General features: G+C 46.6%; 1 protein-coding gene across 3 annotated transcripts in view; it reads right to left on the reverse strand.

The window, feature by feature from the left end:
- TRAF3IP2 (TRAF3 interacting protein 2) overlaps positions 1-15,522 on the reverse strand; it is a 48,693-nt gene that overhangs the window by 17,398 nt on the left and 15,773 nt on the right. For all 3 annotated transcript variants that reach the window (XM_047734505.1, XM_047734507.1, XM_047734506.1), the window contains 2 exons: positions 10,353-11,189; positions 346-514 (listed from right to left, as the gene is read on the reverse strand). In XM_047734505.1, coding sequence (XP_047590461.1) covers positions 346-514; positions 10,353-11,189 — 1,006 coding nt within the window. The remainder of the gene's footprint in view (positions 1-345; positions 515-10,352; positions 11,190-15,522) is intronic.

The raw sequence follows: 15,522 nt of genomic DNA on the forward strand, positions 1-15,522 counted from the left end.
GGCGGAAGTCAGTCCCAGTAAAAATAAAAATCTATTTCTGAGCTAAAAGACCAGGTGACTTGAGAGTAAAAGGGAGAGTAAAAGGGGGGGGTCACTTGGCAACTTAAGGGCCTTTCCTTCAAGAGAATTTTGACAAGTCACCAGTGGCTTGAATGTGTCTGGTGGAGAGATTCCTGACCACCAGCTGACATTTCCTCCTGACTCAAAGAGTTTGTTCCTCTGTGGGCCTCGGTCACTAGCCTGGGTGGCACACCAACAGAGAGTTTTGATACATCTTGGTCACACTGGCATCGTTCTAAATCATCACTAAAAAATGTCTGAAAGTTGGCCCTGTCATAGTGATACCTCGGGAGCCCCGGGGAGGAGTGGTCTCTTTGTGCGGGCCTCTGGTCTTGGTCCCAGGGGCTGGGGTAGTTCAGGACGACCTTCTGTACAGGCCGTGGGCCCCTCACACTGGCTCCAGGGATGGGCTGGACCACTTGGTGGTAGGCTGCTCGGGGGTGGTCGTGGCCACCTGTAGGGGAAGACAGCAAAGTGAACAGGGCAGAATGACTCTAGCACCTTTGTGGGAAAGCAGAAGCTCAGGGCCAATTTTTTTCTCCATATCGTGGGTTCCAGATATCAGTAACCACCTCCATAATGCTTGCCATATTTCTGTACTATTATCTACTTGATTGTTTTCATGAAATTGAGTCATTTTTTTCCCTAAATAAAAACATCTGTGAAATCACGAGTTCGGTGTTCTAATTGGAAAGCACAGAGCTCCACACAGACCTCTATTTTAATAAGATACTTAGGATAACCCAACCACGAGAAACTCTCACACCAGCATTCCGACCATAATTTTCCAAGTTTCTAGAACCCAAGGCTAGGAGAAATTATCTCCATGATAGATACAGAATCGATACTCTTTTTTTTCCTTCCCCCAAGGGACCACCACACACACACACACACACACACACACACACGCTCTCACACACATATACCATTCCCTTAGGAAGAAGTAAATGAATGAGGAAAACTTGGCTCGTACCTCTGGGAAGCAGCTAACCGGTTGGCAACACCTCCCAACTTTCTCGGGTTTTGTTCTTGTTAAAGCCTACATGCACTAGGGGCCGCGGCACTTAGGAAAGGGCCAGCCCGGGAGCAGAGCAAGGACAGGTGGTGACTTGTGTACATGTGTAATCTAAGAGAAAGTGGGTCCCAGCCAGGCCTAGAAGCAGAAGGGTCCCCAGGGAAGAGGGGCAGCCTGCCTGACCAGGTGAAAGACGAGAATTGAAGGGCAGAGGAGGGAGGTAGGGAAACCAGGCAGGGTGAGAGAGGAAGCCCCCGAGGGACCTGCCCAGGCCCCAAGGGGCTTGAGGAGGACATCTAAGCAGTGACTGTGGGGATGCGCCTTAGGGATGGGTCTAGCCTATGGAGGGGTTGGAGAGAACCGAGTGGATAACTGTCCAACACAGACCACGAGTACCTCCTTGTGATCCATGCACCACCACCTCTGCCCAAGAAGGATGATCCAGGAGGCAGAGCTGGTCACAAGAAGAAGGAACCTTGTTTTTCAAAACACTGATTGGCCTTTATTCTTTTTCTGATGATAATAATAATGCTGTTTGCTTGCTGTGAAGGTAGGATACATGCAGGAAGGTAAAGCGAAATAAAACTAGCAAGTAAGCAAGCGAGCCACAGACAAGGTAGGTCAGAACCAGAACGCAGGGCAGTGAGGGGCTGGTGAGAATGTGGCTGGGAATTTTGTTCTTGGTTTGGCAGTCAACAACCATGGACATTTTCAAGGGAACGTTCAGGGGAACGATAGCCTCAAGTATAGACAGAAAACAAATAATGTGCATGTTCACTGTCTCCAGGTCTCCACTGTCTGACTCAGGCAACTTGGCTGGGTGACCCTGGAAATGTGGCCAAGCCAGTCTCTCAAGCATGGTCAGGTTCCCTGGGTTCAATCTATTGTCTGCTTTGACACAGGACACCAGCCAGGTCCTTCCTGTCCCTTCTCCAACACAGGCTGTCTCCTGGCCCAGCCCCTGATGCCTTCCTGAAATTGCTTAGGGCTGGTTTTGATGTTGGGGGGCTTAAGGAAGGGGAGGCGGGATGGAGAGATGTTTCTGGATCTATCTTGGCTCCCTGGCTGATAAAGGAGACCAGGACTTGGAGAGCATGCTTACGAGTGAGGACACGGGACTGCATAAGATATACCCCAAAGACTTGGCTCTTATCCATTCTGGGGCAGGTCAAACATATTCCAAGGGGTCCGATGGCCAGGTGGAAATTCAGGGCAACAGAGCAGTTGCCATTGCTGTTCCTTTTCCCTAGAAAGGGGGAGAAGTGTCACGGCCATTAGGTCCCCAGGCGGGGGCCAGCCCTGCTTTTAGATGAGTCTTGTGTGAGTGGACTATTTATAAATCTAGCTACAGCTACACCCCTCCGGAGATCTCCCCTTGCACTTAAAATCCTCCCTGCATGACTGCATTTCTGCCCTTGACCCTAGCCCCTCGTATGCTCTCCCAAGCTCACCAAGCCCCAGCTACCCTGGTCCTCTTTCTTCTTGAAGAACACCCCAAGCTTGTCTCTACCTCCGGGACCATGAGATGGCCGTCCTCTCTGCCTAGTGTGCTCTCACACTCTATCTTTACAGACCAGCTTCTTGTCGTTCCAGGCTTATCATGTGTTTGAGTAAGCATGACTCTTACTGTCAACTTTTCATCTGCCTTCCCTACTGGCATCTACCGTCTGTGAAAGCAGAGACTGCATCCGCTGGCTGCCATGTCTCCAAGCACAGAGCCTGCACACAGGGATGCTTAACACGCGAACGAATGAAGGCTGCATGCTTCCAAAGCCAACCTCCTGCACAGAGAGAGAGAGAAGCCACGAGACTGGCCACTTATCTGCAGCCCACTTGGGTCTTGTCTCCCTCCGCAAGTAGGAAGGAGAAAGACGAGGTAAAAGAGAGGGAACTTTGCCAGTGGCCTTGAAAGTTTTTCATGTTTGCAGCCATTTTTGCTTCCCTGATCCACTAATAAGTGGCTAATAAGGTTTTACTTGCTTTAAAAGGGCTACCAGGCTCTAATGATAGGGTTTGTTTCTTTTCCAGAGAGCGGATGTTAGTGCTCTTAATCAAAAGCCTTTGAGTCAAGGTCATGTGATTTCTAACAGATTATTTCCCGCACAACATGTTTTTGTCTCATAGCAACAAATCGTGTCATTAAAATCACTAAGGCAGGGGCGCCTGGGTGGCTCAGTGGGTTAAGCCGCTGCCTTCGGCTCAGGTCATGATCTCGGAGTCCTGGGGTTGAGCCCCGCATCGGGCTGTCTGCTCTCTCGGGGAGCCTGCTTCCTCCTCTCTCTCTGCCTGCCTCTCTGCCTGCTTGTGATCTCTCTGTCAAAAAAAAAAAAAAAAAAAAAAAAAAAAAAAAAAAATCACTAAGGCATGTGGGCTCAGGTTTGATTGGCTGTAACTTTCATTTCTGAAACGGTCACCTGCGGTAAAAACTTAACAGTGGTTTACGTGAACAGATGAAAAGGATCCACCTTCCCAATTTTTAAAAAATTGACAACGGAGTCCTCGGTGCCATGCTTTGATTGGTTAAAACAAAGAGATATCGAACTCCAGAGGATCAATCAAAAATAAGCTTTCCCTTTTGTGAGTGAAATTTGGTTGTGTGGAGAATTGGCTCCATAAGAATGTTTATCAGGTAAAGGAGTATCTTTTCATTGCTCACGTTTTAATCATTCTGTTCCACGATGTTGACCAAACTTTTTTCCTTTAGTTGGGCTCCTCTATAGAGAATTGTGGCTAACATTTATTCAACCCTCGCCCCATGCCAGACACTGCACTAAGTTCCTTGTTGGGGATTATAGAGTTCAATTTTCTGTTTTCCTAAAGAAGTTTAACTTAGGATAAAATCCAGTTCCCTACCCTGGTCCTTGCATCCTTCAGCTTGTGGCGTGGCTCACCTCGCCCCAGCCCTGCTGGCTCGCTTTTGGTGCCTTCACTACACCAAGCTCCTTGCTTCCTTCACTTTCTTCTCCTTCGGATTTCAGCTCAAATGTGTCCTCTTAAAGAGGTCTCCTCTCACCATTCTACTGATGTCTGACACCCAGTTTCTTCCTGTAGGGCACTTAGAACTTGTTGTTTCGTTTGCTGATTTCTCCTCCTAGCTGGCTGTTTAGGAGACCACGAACTCCATGAAGACAAGACCACGTGTGTTTTATAGCTGTGCACCTGGTGCCTAGCACAGGACTGGAGAAACATGTGTTGAATAAATTGATTAACGAATGGACGAGTTCTATTGCCAAGTCCCATCGAGCTCCCTCCTTTCCTCTCCTGCCGTCTTGCACAAGACCATTAAAGATGGCCTTTCCAAGGCTTGCTGTCACAAAGGCTGTACTCATGATTAGGGATTACTCCTTTCCCCAGGAGGCAGGGAACAGAAAGAACTTCTTTTTATTCATTCAACAAATATTTGTTGAACCTCTATCGCTAGCCACACAGTGAACACAGATAAATAGGATACAGTTTCTCTGAGTGGCTCAAAATAGAGAAAAATCTGTTTTGTCTGTGGGTGTCTGTTTTGAAACACAAACCCACACTCGTTAGTATGTGAGAAGGGGAGGCGTGCAAGTCGGCAGCCACCTAATTGGTAGACTTAAGAATTACTGCCCAAAAGTATCTCCCTTACTGACTTGTCCTCGGTGCCTAAAATTCCATCAAGGTAATTTACTCAGCAGGGGTTGGAGGACAGAAGGCAGTGGATGGTAGGACAGACAAGTGATTTGTAAGCACTGGAACTCCTCAATTCTGAGGTAGGGTTAATCACAGAACAAAGATACAAATCTTGCACACTCGTAAATGGGTGCCCAGAACTGTGTGTTATTTATCAATCTTAGATCCTCTTGGCCTGGGTATACATGGTCTTCATGTTACTGGCCTTTTACTACTTGGAATCTGTAAACCAAATCCTAAACGAGGTTTTCCACTTATCAGTCAAAACATTCAACATTTTTCTTCCTTATTAAGCATGGTATTACAAGAGTACGAGAGAGAAAATAAAATCTGATTTTCAAGTTGTCAAAAAGCATGATGAGGTAACACAGTCAGCTTGGCCAGGAAACAAAATGGCCAACATAAACTGTTAGTGGAACCCCCGCAGCTGTAAGCAGCTGGGGTTCCTGAAAGGCAGCTCCTTCCTTTATCATTTTTTCCATCTGGGTTATTTTTTTTCCCCCTTTACTTTTAACTGTGCAGGCACTCCAGCATACAAATGATCATTTTTTTGGGTTCCTTCGAGCAACAGTAGGCATATGCCCACAAGTGTATGTTATTCAGTCTTCTTGGTAGAGAAAGCAAACATTTTGATAGTAAAACAAAGGCTCTTTAGATTTCATTATATTCTTTTTTTTTTCCAAGTGATTTGCATCATGGGTTTTATTTGATTGCACAGCCAACTGCAACCAGCCGTTCTGGTGACCTTCAGTGGAAGGATCCTGGGACAGTACGGGGCCAGCTTCTCTGGGGGACTGGTCGGGGGTAGGAGAGAAAACACTGGCTTATTCGACTTCTACTTACTCTCTACACATTTTCGCTAGCTTTGAACTTTTTTTTTTTTACATAAAAGGGGTGACCAGTAACTATTTCTCCTTTAACTTGCAAAGACGAAGGTATGCCATTTGCATGGTGATCATTATTTATTTATATTTTCATTAACAGCTGAGGAAGTAACGCTCTTGGAAAGCCAAGGAGAACCACGTAGCCATGGTTTCCAAGCATCCCTTAGGTGAACAGCTCTTTTGAAGTGGTTTTGTTGGCAATTAAGTGCAGTTATAGTCCTGACAGGAAACTAAGCATTCGTACACCTGCTTTGAATGCTTAAAATCTGCCCACCGGAGGGATTTGGAAGGGGAGGGAGGGGCGCTCTACAGGATCCATGTGAGGAATAACAATAATAACTAAGAACTGCTTGTTGGGGAGGGCTTCCATTCCCAGCGCCTTCAGTATATTATCTCATTTAATCTTCAGGGTGACCTTCCTGGGAGCCGTTGGAGCCAGAGGCCTCATCAAGCTTTCCAGCTTGTGGTGCCCTGAGGAAACGGTTCAGCCCTGGGCTTCCCGGACAAAGCCAGCCCAACCCTGACTCAACCAGTGACTGGATGCTTTTGGGAGCCAGGGCCAGGGTAAAGAGAGGCCCAAGGAATGAGGGTGCCCTAAGCTCTCATTCCCCCATATTCATTTTTCTTCGACATTTACTTATTTTTAAATATAAAAATAATACCTGTTTGCTGTAAAAAATTTAAGTATATAAAGGTAGAAGGAAAAGTCTGTTTCTTCTGAATTCCCTGCCCCCACCACCCCGGATGCCTCGATCAGCAGCAACAGTTAAGGCAATCCTTCCAGACTTTTCAATGTATGGTTTTTAAACACATTTAGCTTTTTAAAACTAACACATATGGAATCAGCACCGCACCTTGCTTATCTGCCTAATCTTTTTTATGTCAAAATGTGTATTTTATTCTGTGTAACAGTGGCCTAGCAGTCCACTGTATAAATAAACCACAACTTACTTATCTGTCCCCTTATGAGTAGCATCTGAGTTGCTTTCCTTCTTACTTTACTATAATGATGGTTTACTAAACATCCTTGTTCACGTGTTTTTATAGGCTTGTTTAGTGTTTCTATGGGATTGATCCTACAAGTATGACTGATGGGCCAAGGAAGCACATTTAAAATTTTGATAGTGAGATGCCTTCCAGAAGGTTGTAGGTTGTACCAATTGCCACTTCTGCCAAGAGCAGGTGGGAGTGTTCATTTCCCCATAACCCCATAGTCCCACAACAATGGATGTCAGCTGATGGTTTTTTCTTCCTGCACACCTAATTAGGAAAAGGGTAGCTTAAAAAATTTTGCATATATACATTTTCCTTAAATTTAGTAACACGAAGCTTAATTTCAAATGCTTATTGTTTGTGTTTCTTCTGTGAATTATCCCCTTCTCCTGCCCAAATTCTCTCCTCTGCCTTTCAACACCTCTCCTCCCTCCCAGGACCCACAGCGGCCTTCTCCTCCCTGCTGCAGTGTTCAGAAATAGTGGAGGGAGGGAGGGCAAGACAGCTGATTAGAGAATTTCATCAGCAGGTATTAGAGACTAAGAGTCCCCAGTCAGGGGTGTTTGCATTTTAAAAGAGTCTGCCCAGAGGGGGCATTTCGCTCTTGCTTCCCAGACTGGACTGCTTGTGGTGTCATTTCAGGCTTCAACACAAAAAAATACTTGCAAGTGGGAAGATCTTTCTGGAATCCTCAAATCATACTGAGTTAATGCTTTCTTTGTCTATCACAATGAGGCTTTCTCCTGATAGCAGATAAAGGCTAACTGCCTGGGACTTAGGATCACAAAGCCCTTACAAAGTATTCACACTTCTACACATTAATCTAAGGAATTCATCAGAAATGCAGATAAAAAAAAATTTAAGAAAAAAATGCAGATAAAAACTTATATACATGACGTTTATCCTCCAATTTCTTACTGGATCAGAAACTGGAAACTCTTTACATTGTCCAATAACAGAGAAGAACTTAAAAACAATTTGGTAGATCCATCTGAGAAAACACCATGCAGCATTTTTAAATGATTCTGGAAGAAATGCACTGAATGTCACTGGGAATTATTTTAATTTTACATTAAATATATATGCTATACATATACATATTTTATAAGTCAAAACCCCCAAAAGGAATATTTAGGAGATAGAAACATGAATGGGGCTTTTAGGCATATTTCAATTTTGTGAGCAAACGTATATTGCAGTTATGATCAGAAAATTTATCTTTCAGTGCAGAGAGTAGAACGTTAAAAAAGTAGCTGATGGGGGCTCCTGGGTGGCTCAGTGAGTTAAAGCCTCTGCCTTCGGCTCAGGTCATGATCTTGGGTCCTGGGATGGAGCCCCGTGGCGGGCTCTCTGCTCAGCAGGGAGCCTGCTTCCCCCCCCCCCCAACCCTCTTTGCCTGCCTCTCTGCCTACTTGTGATCTCTCTCTCTGTCAAATAAATAAACAAAATCTTAAAAAAAAAAAAAAGTAGTTGATGGTTTTAACTTCACAGAATTATTCCCTTTTAGCCTGGAGATCATCGAGAAATAAATGCAACCCCAACACTGGCAAGGTTCAATCCTCAGTGATTCAGACTTACGGAACTCTGCCGCCGGCCACACCCATCCTATTACCAGGCACTCAGAGCAGGCAGTGGTGTCCACAAGCCCAGCCAGTGACTTCCCAGCCTCCAAAACTCAAGGTCCCAGTTTTGGGACTCAGAGGCTCTTTCTCCCCGAGCCCTGCTGCTTCCACAGCTCTGGCCTCACTCTTAACCTCACAATCGTTCCTACCTTTTGCTTCCCAACATCTTCTAAGCTCCTCTACGACTTAGCTCAAAGGTCCTTCTGGAAACCGGCCCAGATCAATGCCTCCTTCAGGCTCTGCTCCCTTGTGCTCTGTCAGAACACCTCATGTTAGCATGGCATCTGCTCACGGACTCCTCATGTCTACCTCTCCCCCCAAAATGTAAGTTTTTGTAGAGCAGGACAAAAATTTCTCCCCCCCCCCTTTTTTAAATTAGGAATTACTTTGTTGCTCCATTCACGTTAGGCAGCTTTATACAAGGTGTACATGTACAAATACAAAAAACTGCGATCACTTACAACATTTTTGGTTATTTTTAGAATTTATTTTAAAGCTAGGCATTGGGGGCGCCTGGGTGGCTCAGTCATTAAGCATCTGCCTTTGGCCCAGGTCATGATCCCAGGGTCCTGGGATCAAGCCCCGCATCGGGCTCCCTGATCAGTAGGAAGCCTGCTTCTCCCTCTCCTGCACCCCGGCTTGTGTTCCCTCTCTTGCTGTGTCTCTGTCAAATAAATAAAAATCTAAAAATAAAATAAGATAAATAAAGCTAGGCATCAGACCTTTGGTCAGAGTCTTTGGTCTGGCCATTTGAACTACTTCTTGTACAGCATTTATTTGCTAAGAAAAATATCAGATCTCACAGCCTCGTTATTTCCCAGTGGCCTCGGTGGAGACTTAACATCAAGAATTGTAATGGACCTTTTGTCTCAATCTAAGACTTTATCACTTTCAGAAATGCTTACTGCACTGATACACATTGTTCACCTAGCCACTCATTTGGATAAATTTACTGAGAGCCTAGGATATGCTGGTCACTGTGCTAAATTCTGGAGAATTATGGGTTAAAAACAGAACTTTCCTGGGGTACCTGGGTGGCTCAGTCAGTTAAGCGCCAGACTCTAGACTTTGGCTCAGGTCATGATCTCAGAGTCATGAGATCGAGCCCTGCATTGGACTCCACACTGGGGGTGGATCCTGCTTAAGATTCTCTCTCTCCCTCTCCCTCTCCCTCTCCCTCTGCACCACCCCAACTTTGTGCATATGCACAGGTGCACATGCACTGTTTAAAAAAATAAAAATATTATACCTTCGCTGACGTGCTGGAGGGAGAGGAAGACAAGTCCCTGGGTAGATGTCGTACCGACTTTAGGCGGTTCCCACCGGCAGAGCACAAGGAAACTGAGAGCCTGAAGGCAGCATTGATCCAGAAGCTTTCCGGAGTGACCCCTGAGCTAAGTCTTACGAGGTATATGCGGTGACACTACGATTCATTGACTTGCACACCTAAAGGCAAACTTTACGGTACGTAAATCAGATCACAATAAAGCTGCTAAGAAAGGAGGTATAGAGCTGGGTTAAACATGCAAGGAGGGGGAAGAACATCCCGGAGACAGAAGAGAAGGTCAGGCACTTGCCGGCGAGAAGCAGTTAGCCCAGTTCTGGGGACTGTGGTCCTTAGGGGTGGCTTAAATCCCCAAAGGGGTTTAAGTAACAGAGTCCCAGGAGCAACTCCATCTTCAGGTCATGGCCTGAATCCAGAGTTTGAAGAGCATTCTGGGATTTTTGACCGAAGGCCTCCTTTCTTTGCCAAATCTAAGACGGGGAGGACCATGCAGAGAAGGCAGAGCCCAGGTGCCGAAGAATTAAGTCAACAAAAATCTACTCTAGAAGTCACTTGGGTCATCTCCCTGACTGTAGGCAAGTTTCAGTTAAACTAACTGAGACAAAGGAATCTGTTGTCGCCTTCTAGTTTTATAGAGAAGTAGGTTCCAAGCGGGATAGACTTTGGGCTAAGACGCAGCCTTTTTCTTGAGCTCCTGGCAAGTCCAACCACCCACGGAGAGTCCCTCCCTGCACTCTGACCAGTCTGTGCCGGTCTCAGACGCAAGGCCCTGATGCCAGGCCCTTGCTTGCTTACCCAACCCAGAAGGTCCAGAGGAGGTGAAGTTCACTTACATGGCACCTGGTGATAGGGACCTCCGGGACAATGGTAATGACAGTTCCACTGAGTGTGTGGGGGAAGGACGGGAGGCAGCCTCTGTGCACACGCTGGGATCCTCTGAGGTTCAAACTGAGGGAACTCTCTGGAGCTGAGTGGTCTGGGGAGGTCCTGGGGGTAACACACGGAGGTGAGGGGCAGGGGCCTTTCCAGCTGCCTGAGGCCCAGGACATCCAGGGGCTGGGAATCATATCCCGTGTCTATCGTAGGCAGATCTGGAGCTGCCCGGTTCCTGTGGGGCTGGGGCTGCTGCACCGTCTCTTGGCTCCGGCTGGGGGAGTCTGCTGAGGCATTAGGTAAACTTTGGTCTGATTTGTCTGAGTCATGGCCAGTGTCAGGAGAAGCTGCTGAAAGCTGAGATCCTAGCCCTTGATTTCGTTTTTCCATAAATGAAAACTGATGCTCCAGAGGGAGGCCTCCAACCACAGACTCCAGCTCCTGCTCGCTGGCTGCGGGGGAGCCCGAGGGAAAATCTTTGCCTGGGTCTGGGTGTCTCCTCCAGAAGCTGTCTTCGCTCTCCTCCAAGATTTTCGCACGCAGGCAGGTGACCTGCTGCGACACAGGCCGTAGGTGACTGGAAAGTTTCAAGGGTGGCTGAGCCTGAGAAACTTCTCCCGAGGAACAGTGAGGGGTTTGGGGCGCAGACAAGCTGTTGGGCGCCATGTTCGTCAGATTTGGAGCAGGTGGTTCTGATTCCTCTTCCAGGGAGTAGTCTGGGATTGGTTTCAGTAACTGACTTGGGTATGGTTCTGATTCATCAACCTCCACAGGAATGCTTCGGTTCATTCTAGTTTCTGGAACAAGAGAAAACATGCCACAGCCTTAGAAGACAGATCATTTCTTGGAGTCCCTGCTTTATGACCTTAAGGGACCTTGTTCAAGATGTGATTTCAATTAACAGCAGTGTGACACCAACGTGCTTCAAAACCTCAGTTGCATGAAGCTGTTCTCTTATTCTCCAGCAAAAGCTCTAATCCTTACTAAGATATTTTTATATGGAAGGCGATTCAAAGGATGTGACTGGACAGTCATGTGGTAGACGGCACCCCGGTTGGGGGGGGGGCAGGTGAAAATCATCAGCAAGTACTGAGGAAGGAGACATGATCGCGTGGGCTGCTTCGTGTGTGCGTGTATATCTGTCAGACACGTGTGCAGGATAGACACACAAGACTTTGGTGTGTTGGCTGCCTTTGAGGATGGTGTTAAGTAGGGGAGAGTTTTCACCTTTTAAACTTTAAAAACTTTGCTGTGTGGCCATTGCCTAATCAAACACACACACTCACACACACAGAAAGAAGAAAGCTTCAGTTTTTAAAAAGCACTGGAAAAAGGTCATAGTGACATTTTCCACTTAACAACTATAGATTGTTTTCAGGACTTAATTCCCTTTGGCCCTATGCCTGCAGTTAAGGTAGGCCTGGCCATCTGGTTTGTGATGTACGAGCTGAACGAGTAAGGCTGCCTGAACTCGCCTTTTGACCATGGTCCGGGTAATATTGGTTTTACCGATAAAAACAGAACTCTTAGTCAACATGACAAAATGAGAGAGGAAATTAGCCTCCCCTTATCACGAGTTTGGTTGAGATGATGCCCCAGGATACCCAAACTCCAGGGGAAGGCAGGGGATAGGGAAAAAGAGCAGAGGAGTGGCTACAGGCCTGTAGAAGGCTCCAGAGCAGGTGGAGGGGGAGGGAGACAGTAAACAAAACATCTCAGAGGTTTGTTCTATGCAGGCCTTGCACACAGTGTACTTCACATATCAGAGAACACGGGTGGTAATGCTGGTGGGGGACTGTTAAATGCATGTTCTGGGTCCATTTAGAATTTCAACCACAAACCTTTCCCGAGGGCTTGCTGGGCCTAAAATCATGATGTATGTCAATTATTGCCCTAAGACAAGTTTTAAAAAACATGAATTCGCCTTCTCTTGAGCCCTGTTACCCAATTCAATAACAACCTGACAGCAAGATGCTCCCCTCTGAGCAGAGGGGGGACCAGCAATTTCCTCCCAAATTTATCTTCACTGCCTATAGGCAGATCCCCCCCAAATGCTCCTTCCCCCTCTCTGCCAAGTGAACACTAACCCGTCTCTTCCCCTCTCTTGGTGACAAACTTACCCATCTGCCGCAAACAACCTTTGTACTGTTCTTTGGCACAAAAGAAAACTCTAATTTTCTAATTAATTTTCTAAGTTTCTAATTCCTGGCTGGCCCTCCCTCCCTGCCTCAGGCTCCCCCTTCTCCTGCCTGGCTCCCTTCTAAGCAGCTGTCTAGGTGGTGGGTGCCCCTTGCCCCCTGGACTCTGCAAAAGAGACCTCATCACCTACATCGATAGACCTTGTAAAAATCAACAGGAACCTACCACAAACACAAATATTTCAGCAAATAGCTGAAATACCAAATAATTACTTTTGAAGGCTTACCACTGTTTTCCTCTCTTTCCTACAATCTGTCTATAGCCATGACATTGGATAGGCCATACAACGTGCTCTTCAGCTGGTCGGGAAACAAAAGCATTTTTTTTTTTTTTAAAGATTTTATTTATTTATTTGACAGACAGAGATCACAAGTAGACAGAGAGGCAGGCAGAGAGAGAGGAGGAAGCAGGCTCCCCGCTGAGCAGAGAGCCCGACGTGAGGCCCGATCCCAGGACCCTGAGATCATGACCCGAGCCGAAGGCAGCGGCTCAACCCACTGAGCCACCCAGGCGCCCCCAAAAGCATTTTCTGATGGGCTGGCCGAGGGCTGTGTCATGTCTCGTGAGCATCTGTGGGCCCACAGCTGGATGGGAGGGCAAAGAGATGCACCAAGGGAGTCAACCGGCAAAAGTCCTGTGAACTCCTTCTTGTTGAGATTCACTTTCATTGCCCACACTTCAGAGGCCACTGTTGACATTTTCCCTGGGTTTTTAATTTTAAATACAAGTATTCCCCTAAAAAGTTGCAAATTCTCTTCCAGCCGAGGAGCCTTCAGGGGCTTGGTGGAAGCTCATGAGAAAGCGGACAAGTGGGGTCATCCCACATAACCAAAAACTTAAGGCCTATCTTGCAGCGGGGATTCTACAGTTAAACTGGACTGAAAAGGAACAAATGGCCGCTCGGATGACAGTGCGGATGCCGTGGTGATGAACAGCCTCTAAGGAAAGCTATGGGGTTGGTACTCCGTAGAAGACAGAACAGACCCAGAAGTTTTATATGTGTCACTCTCAAGTAGGCAAGCAGAAAATAACTAATGAACCCTACTATGTGTCCAACTCTGTGTTTATATACTCCTTCTGAGGCATGAGCTGAAGTAAACATTTTTTTAATAATAAGTGATACCTACAAGTGATATAAAACTCAAGAGTATAAAAGGGTATACCGGGAATGGTAATCAAAAGTATTTCTAAGGACTTAAAAGCATTATTCCTACCTTCATGTTGCTGGTGATCCAGATCAAGAGAAAAAATTAATGTAAGAAATCAAAGGCCTGGGGCACCTGGGTGACTTAGTGAGTTAAGCCTCTGCCTTCAGCTCAGGTCATAGTCTCAGGGTCCTGAGATAGAGCCCCACATAGGGCTCTCTGCTCAGCAGGGAGCCTGCTTCCCCCTCCCCCTTTACCTGCCTCTCTGCCTACTTGTGATTTCTCTGTCAAATAAATAAATAAAATCTTAAAAAAAAAAAAAAAGGAAGTCAAAGGCCCTACCTCAGGGCCTTCGCACTTGCTGTTCCTTATTTTCTGAACACTCTTCCCCCACATATCTGCATGGTTTGCTTCCTTTCTTCTTCAGGCCTTTTTACTCAGCTGCACTTTCTCAGTGAGGTGCCCTGGTCACCCTCTCTAAAATGGTTACATACCCTTCTCACTCCCTGTCTCTCTTCCCTGCTTCACCATCCTCTCCAGCAATTAGCACCACCTTACATTCTATAAAATGTATATTATAAATACAAATATCTAATACATTCCTTATTTGTTTATTGTTTCTCTCCTCCCCCAGAATTTAAACTTCACGAGGGTGCGATTTTTGACTATTGGTCTCATGGTTCTGTTCTCACCACCTAGAGCTGTACCTGACACACATAAATATTTGTTGAATGAATAAATGAGCAATTCCTGTTTTGGAGAGGGTACAGATCTGCGTAGCTGGAAGGATCACTGACAGTGAGAAGTCAGGCTCCATGGTGGGTAGCAAGGAGCATTTGTGGGCCAAGTACTCAGAGTTCTTAAAATTATATCACATGTAGGGGTGCCTGGGTGGCTCAGTCAGTTAAGTTTCTGCCTTTAGTTCAGGTCATGATCCCAGAGTCTTGGGATGGAACCTCATGTTGTTGGGATCCCTGCTCAGTGGGGAGTCTGCTTCTCCCTCTCCCTCTGCCCCTCCCTCTGCAGGTGTTCTCTCTCTCGCAAATAAATAAATAAAATCTTAAGAAAAATTATACCACATGGGGACCTTTCCCCCCTTCCTTCCTTGCTTCTTCTCAAATATTTATTAAATGCTCACTGAGTGTCAGGCCCCCAAGGTGAGTCTGGACCATGTCTCAGAGGTCCCACCCCATGGCCCTTGCTTGCAGAATAAAGGTGATTCCACCACCCAGTGTAGTAAGAACATCCTGCTATTCTGTTCCAGACAGGGAGCTGGTCTGTTCATGCATCCTGAGGGCTTCACCCAAAATGGTAGAGAGTGGGCACGCCTATAGCTCCCATGTGGGCCCCTCCCAGCCCTAGACCCCTACCAGAACTGGCAGAACCAACGCTGCCATCCTCCCCACCCCCAAGGTGTCACAGAGAACAACTACGCACGAATGGCACATCAGAAGGCCACGGGCAGATAAGTAGGTTGTTGGAAATGGCACTTTTATTTTTGGTCTTTAATGTCATTATTATAAAAATACTACACATTTTAAAAAATCAGTTAATATCTCACCACTCCTAATATTTCCTTTTCCCCTGTTTTCACTGCAAGGCTTCTCCACATGACGCCCACATGGTTATAATGCTGGCATGGCCTGCACTCTAGTCCCTAACCAGGAGTGGTACCTGGAGGGAAGTGGAAAAACCCTGTTTCCTACCGTTGCCCTAGAGGAGAAGGCCCTGGCCAGAAGGGCTGCCAGCCAGGACCCTGTGAGCCCCAGTGCTGGCAGTGTCCTGG

Source organism: Lutra lutra, chromosome 6, assembly GCF_902655055.1.
Source record: "Lutra lutra chromosome 6, mLutLut1.2, whole genome shotgun sequence".
Taxonomy (NCBI): Eukaryota; Metazoa; Chordata; class Mammalia; order Carnivora; family Mustelidae; genus Lutra; species Lutra lutra.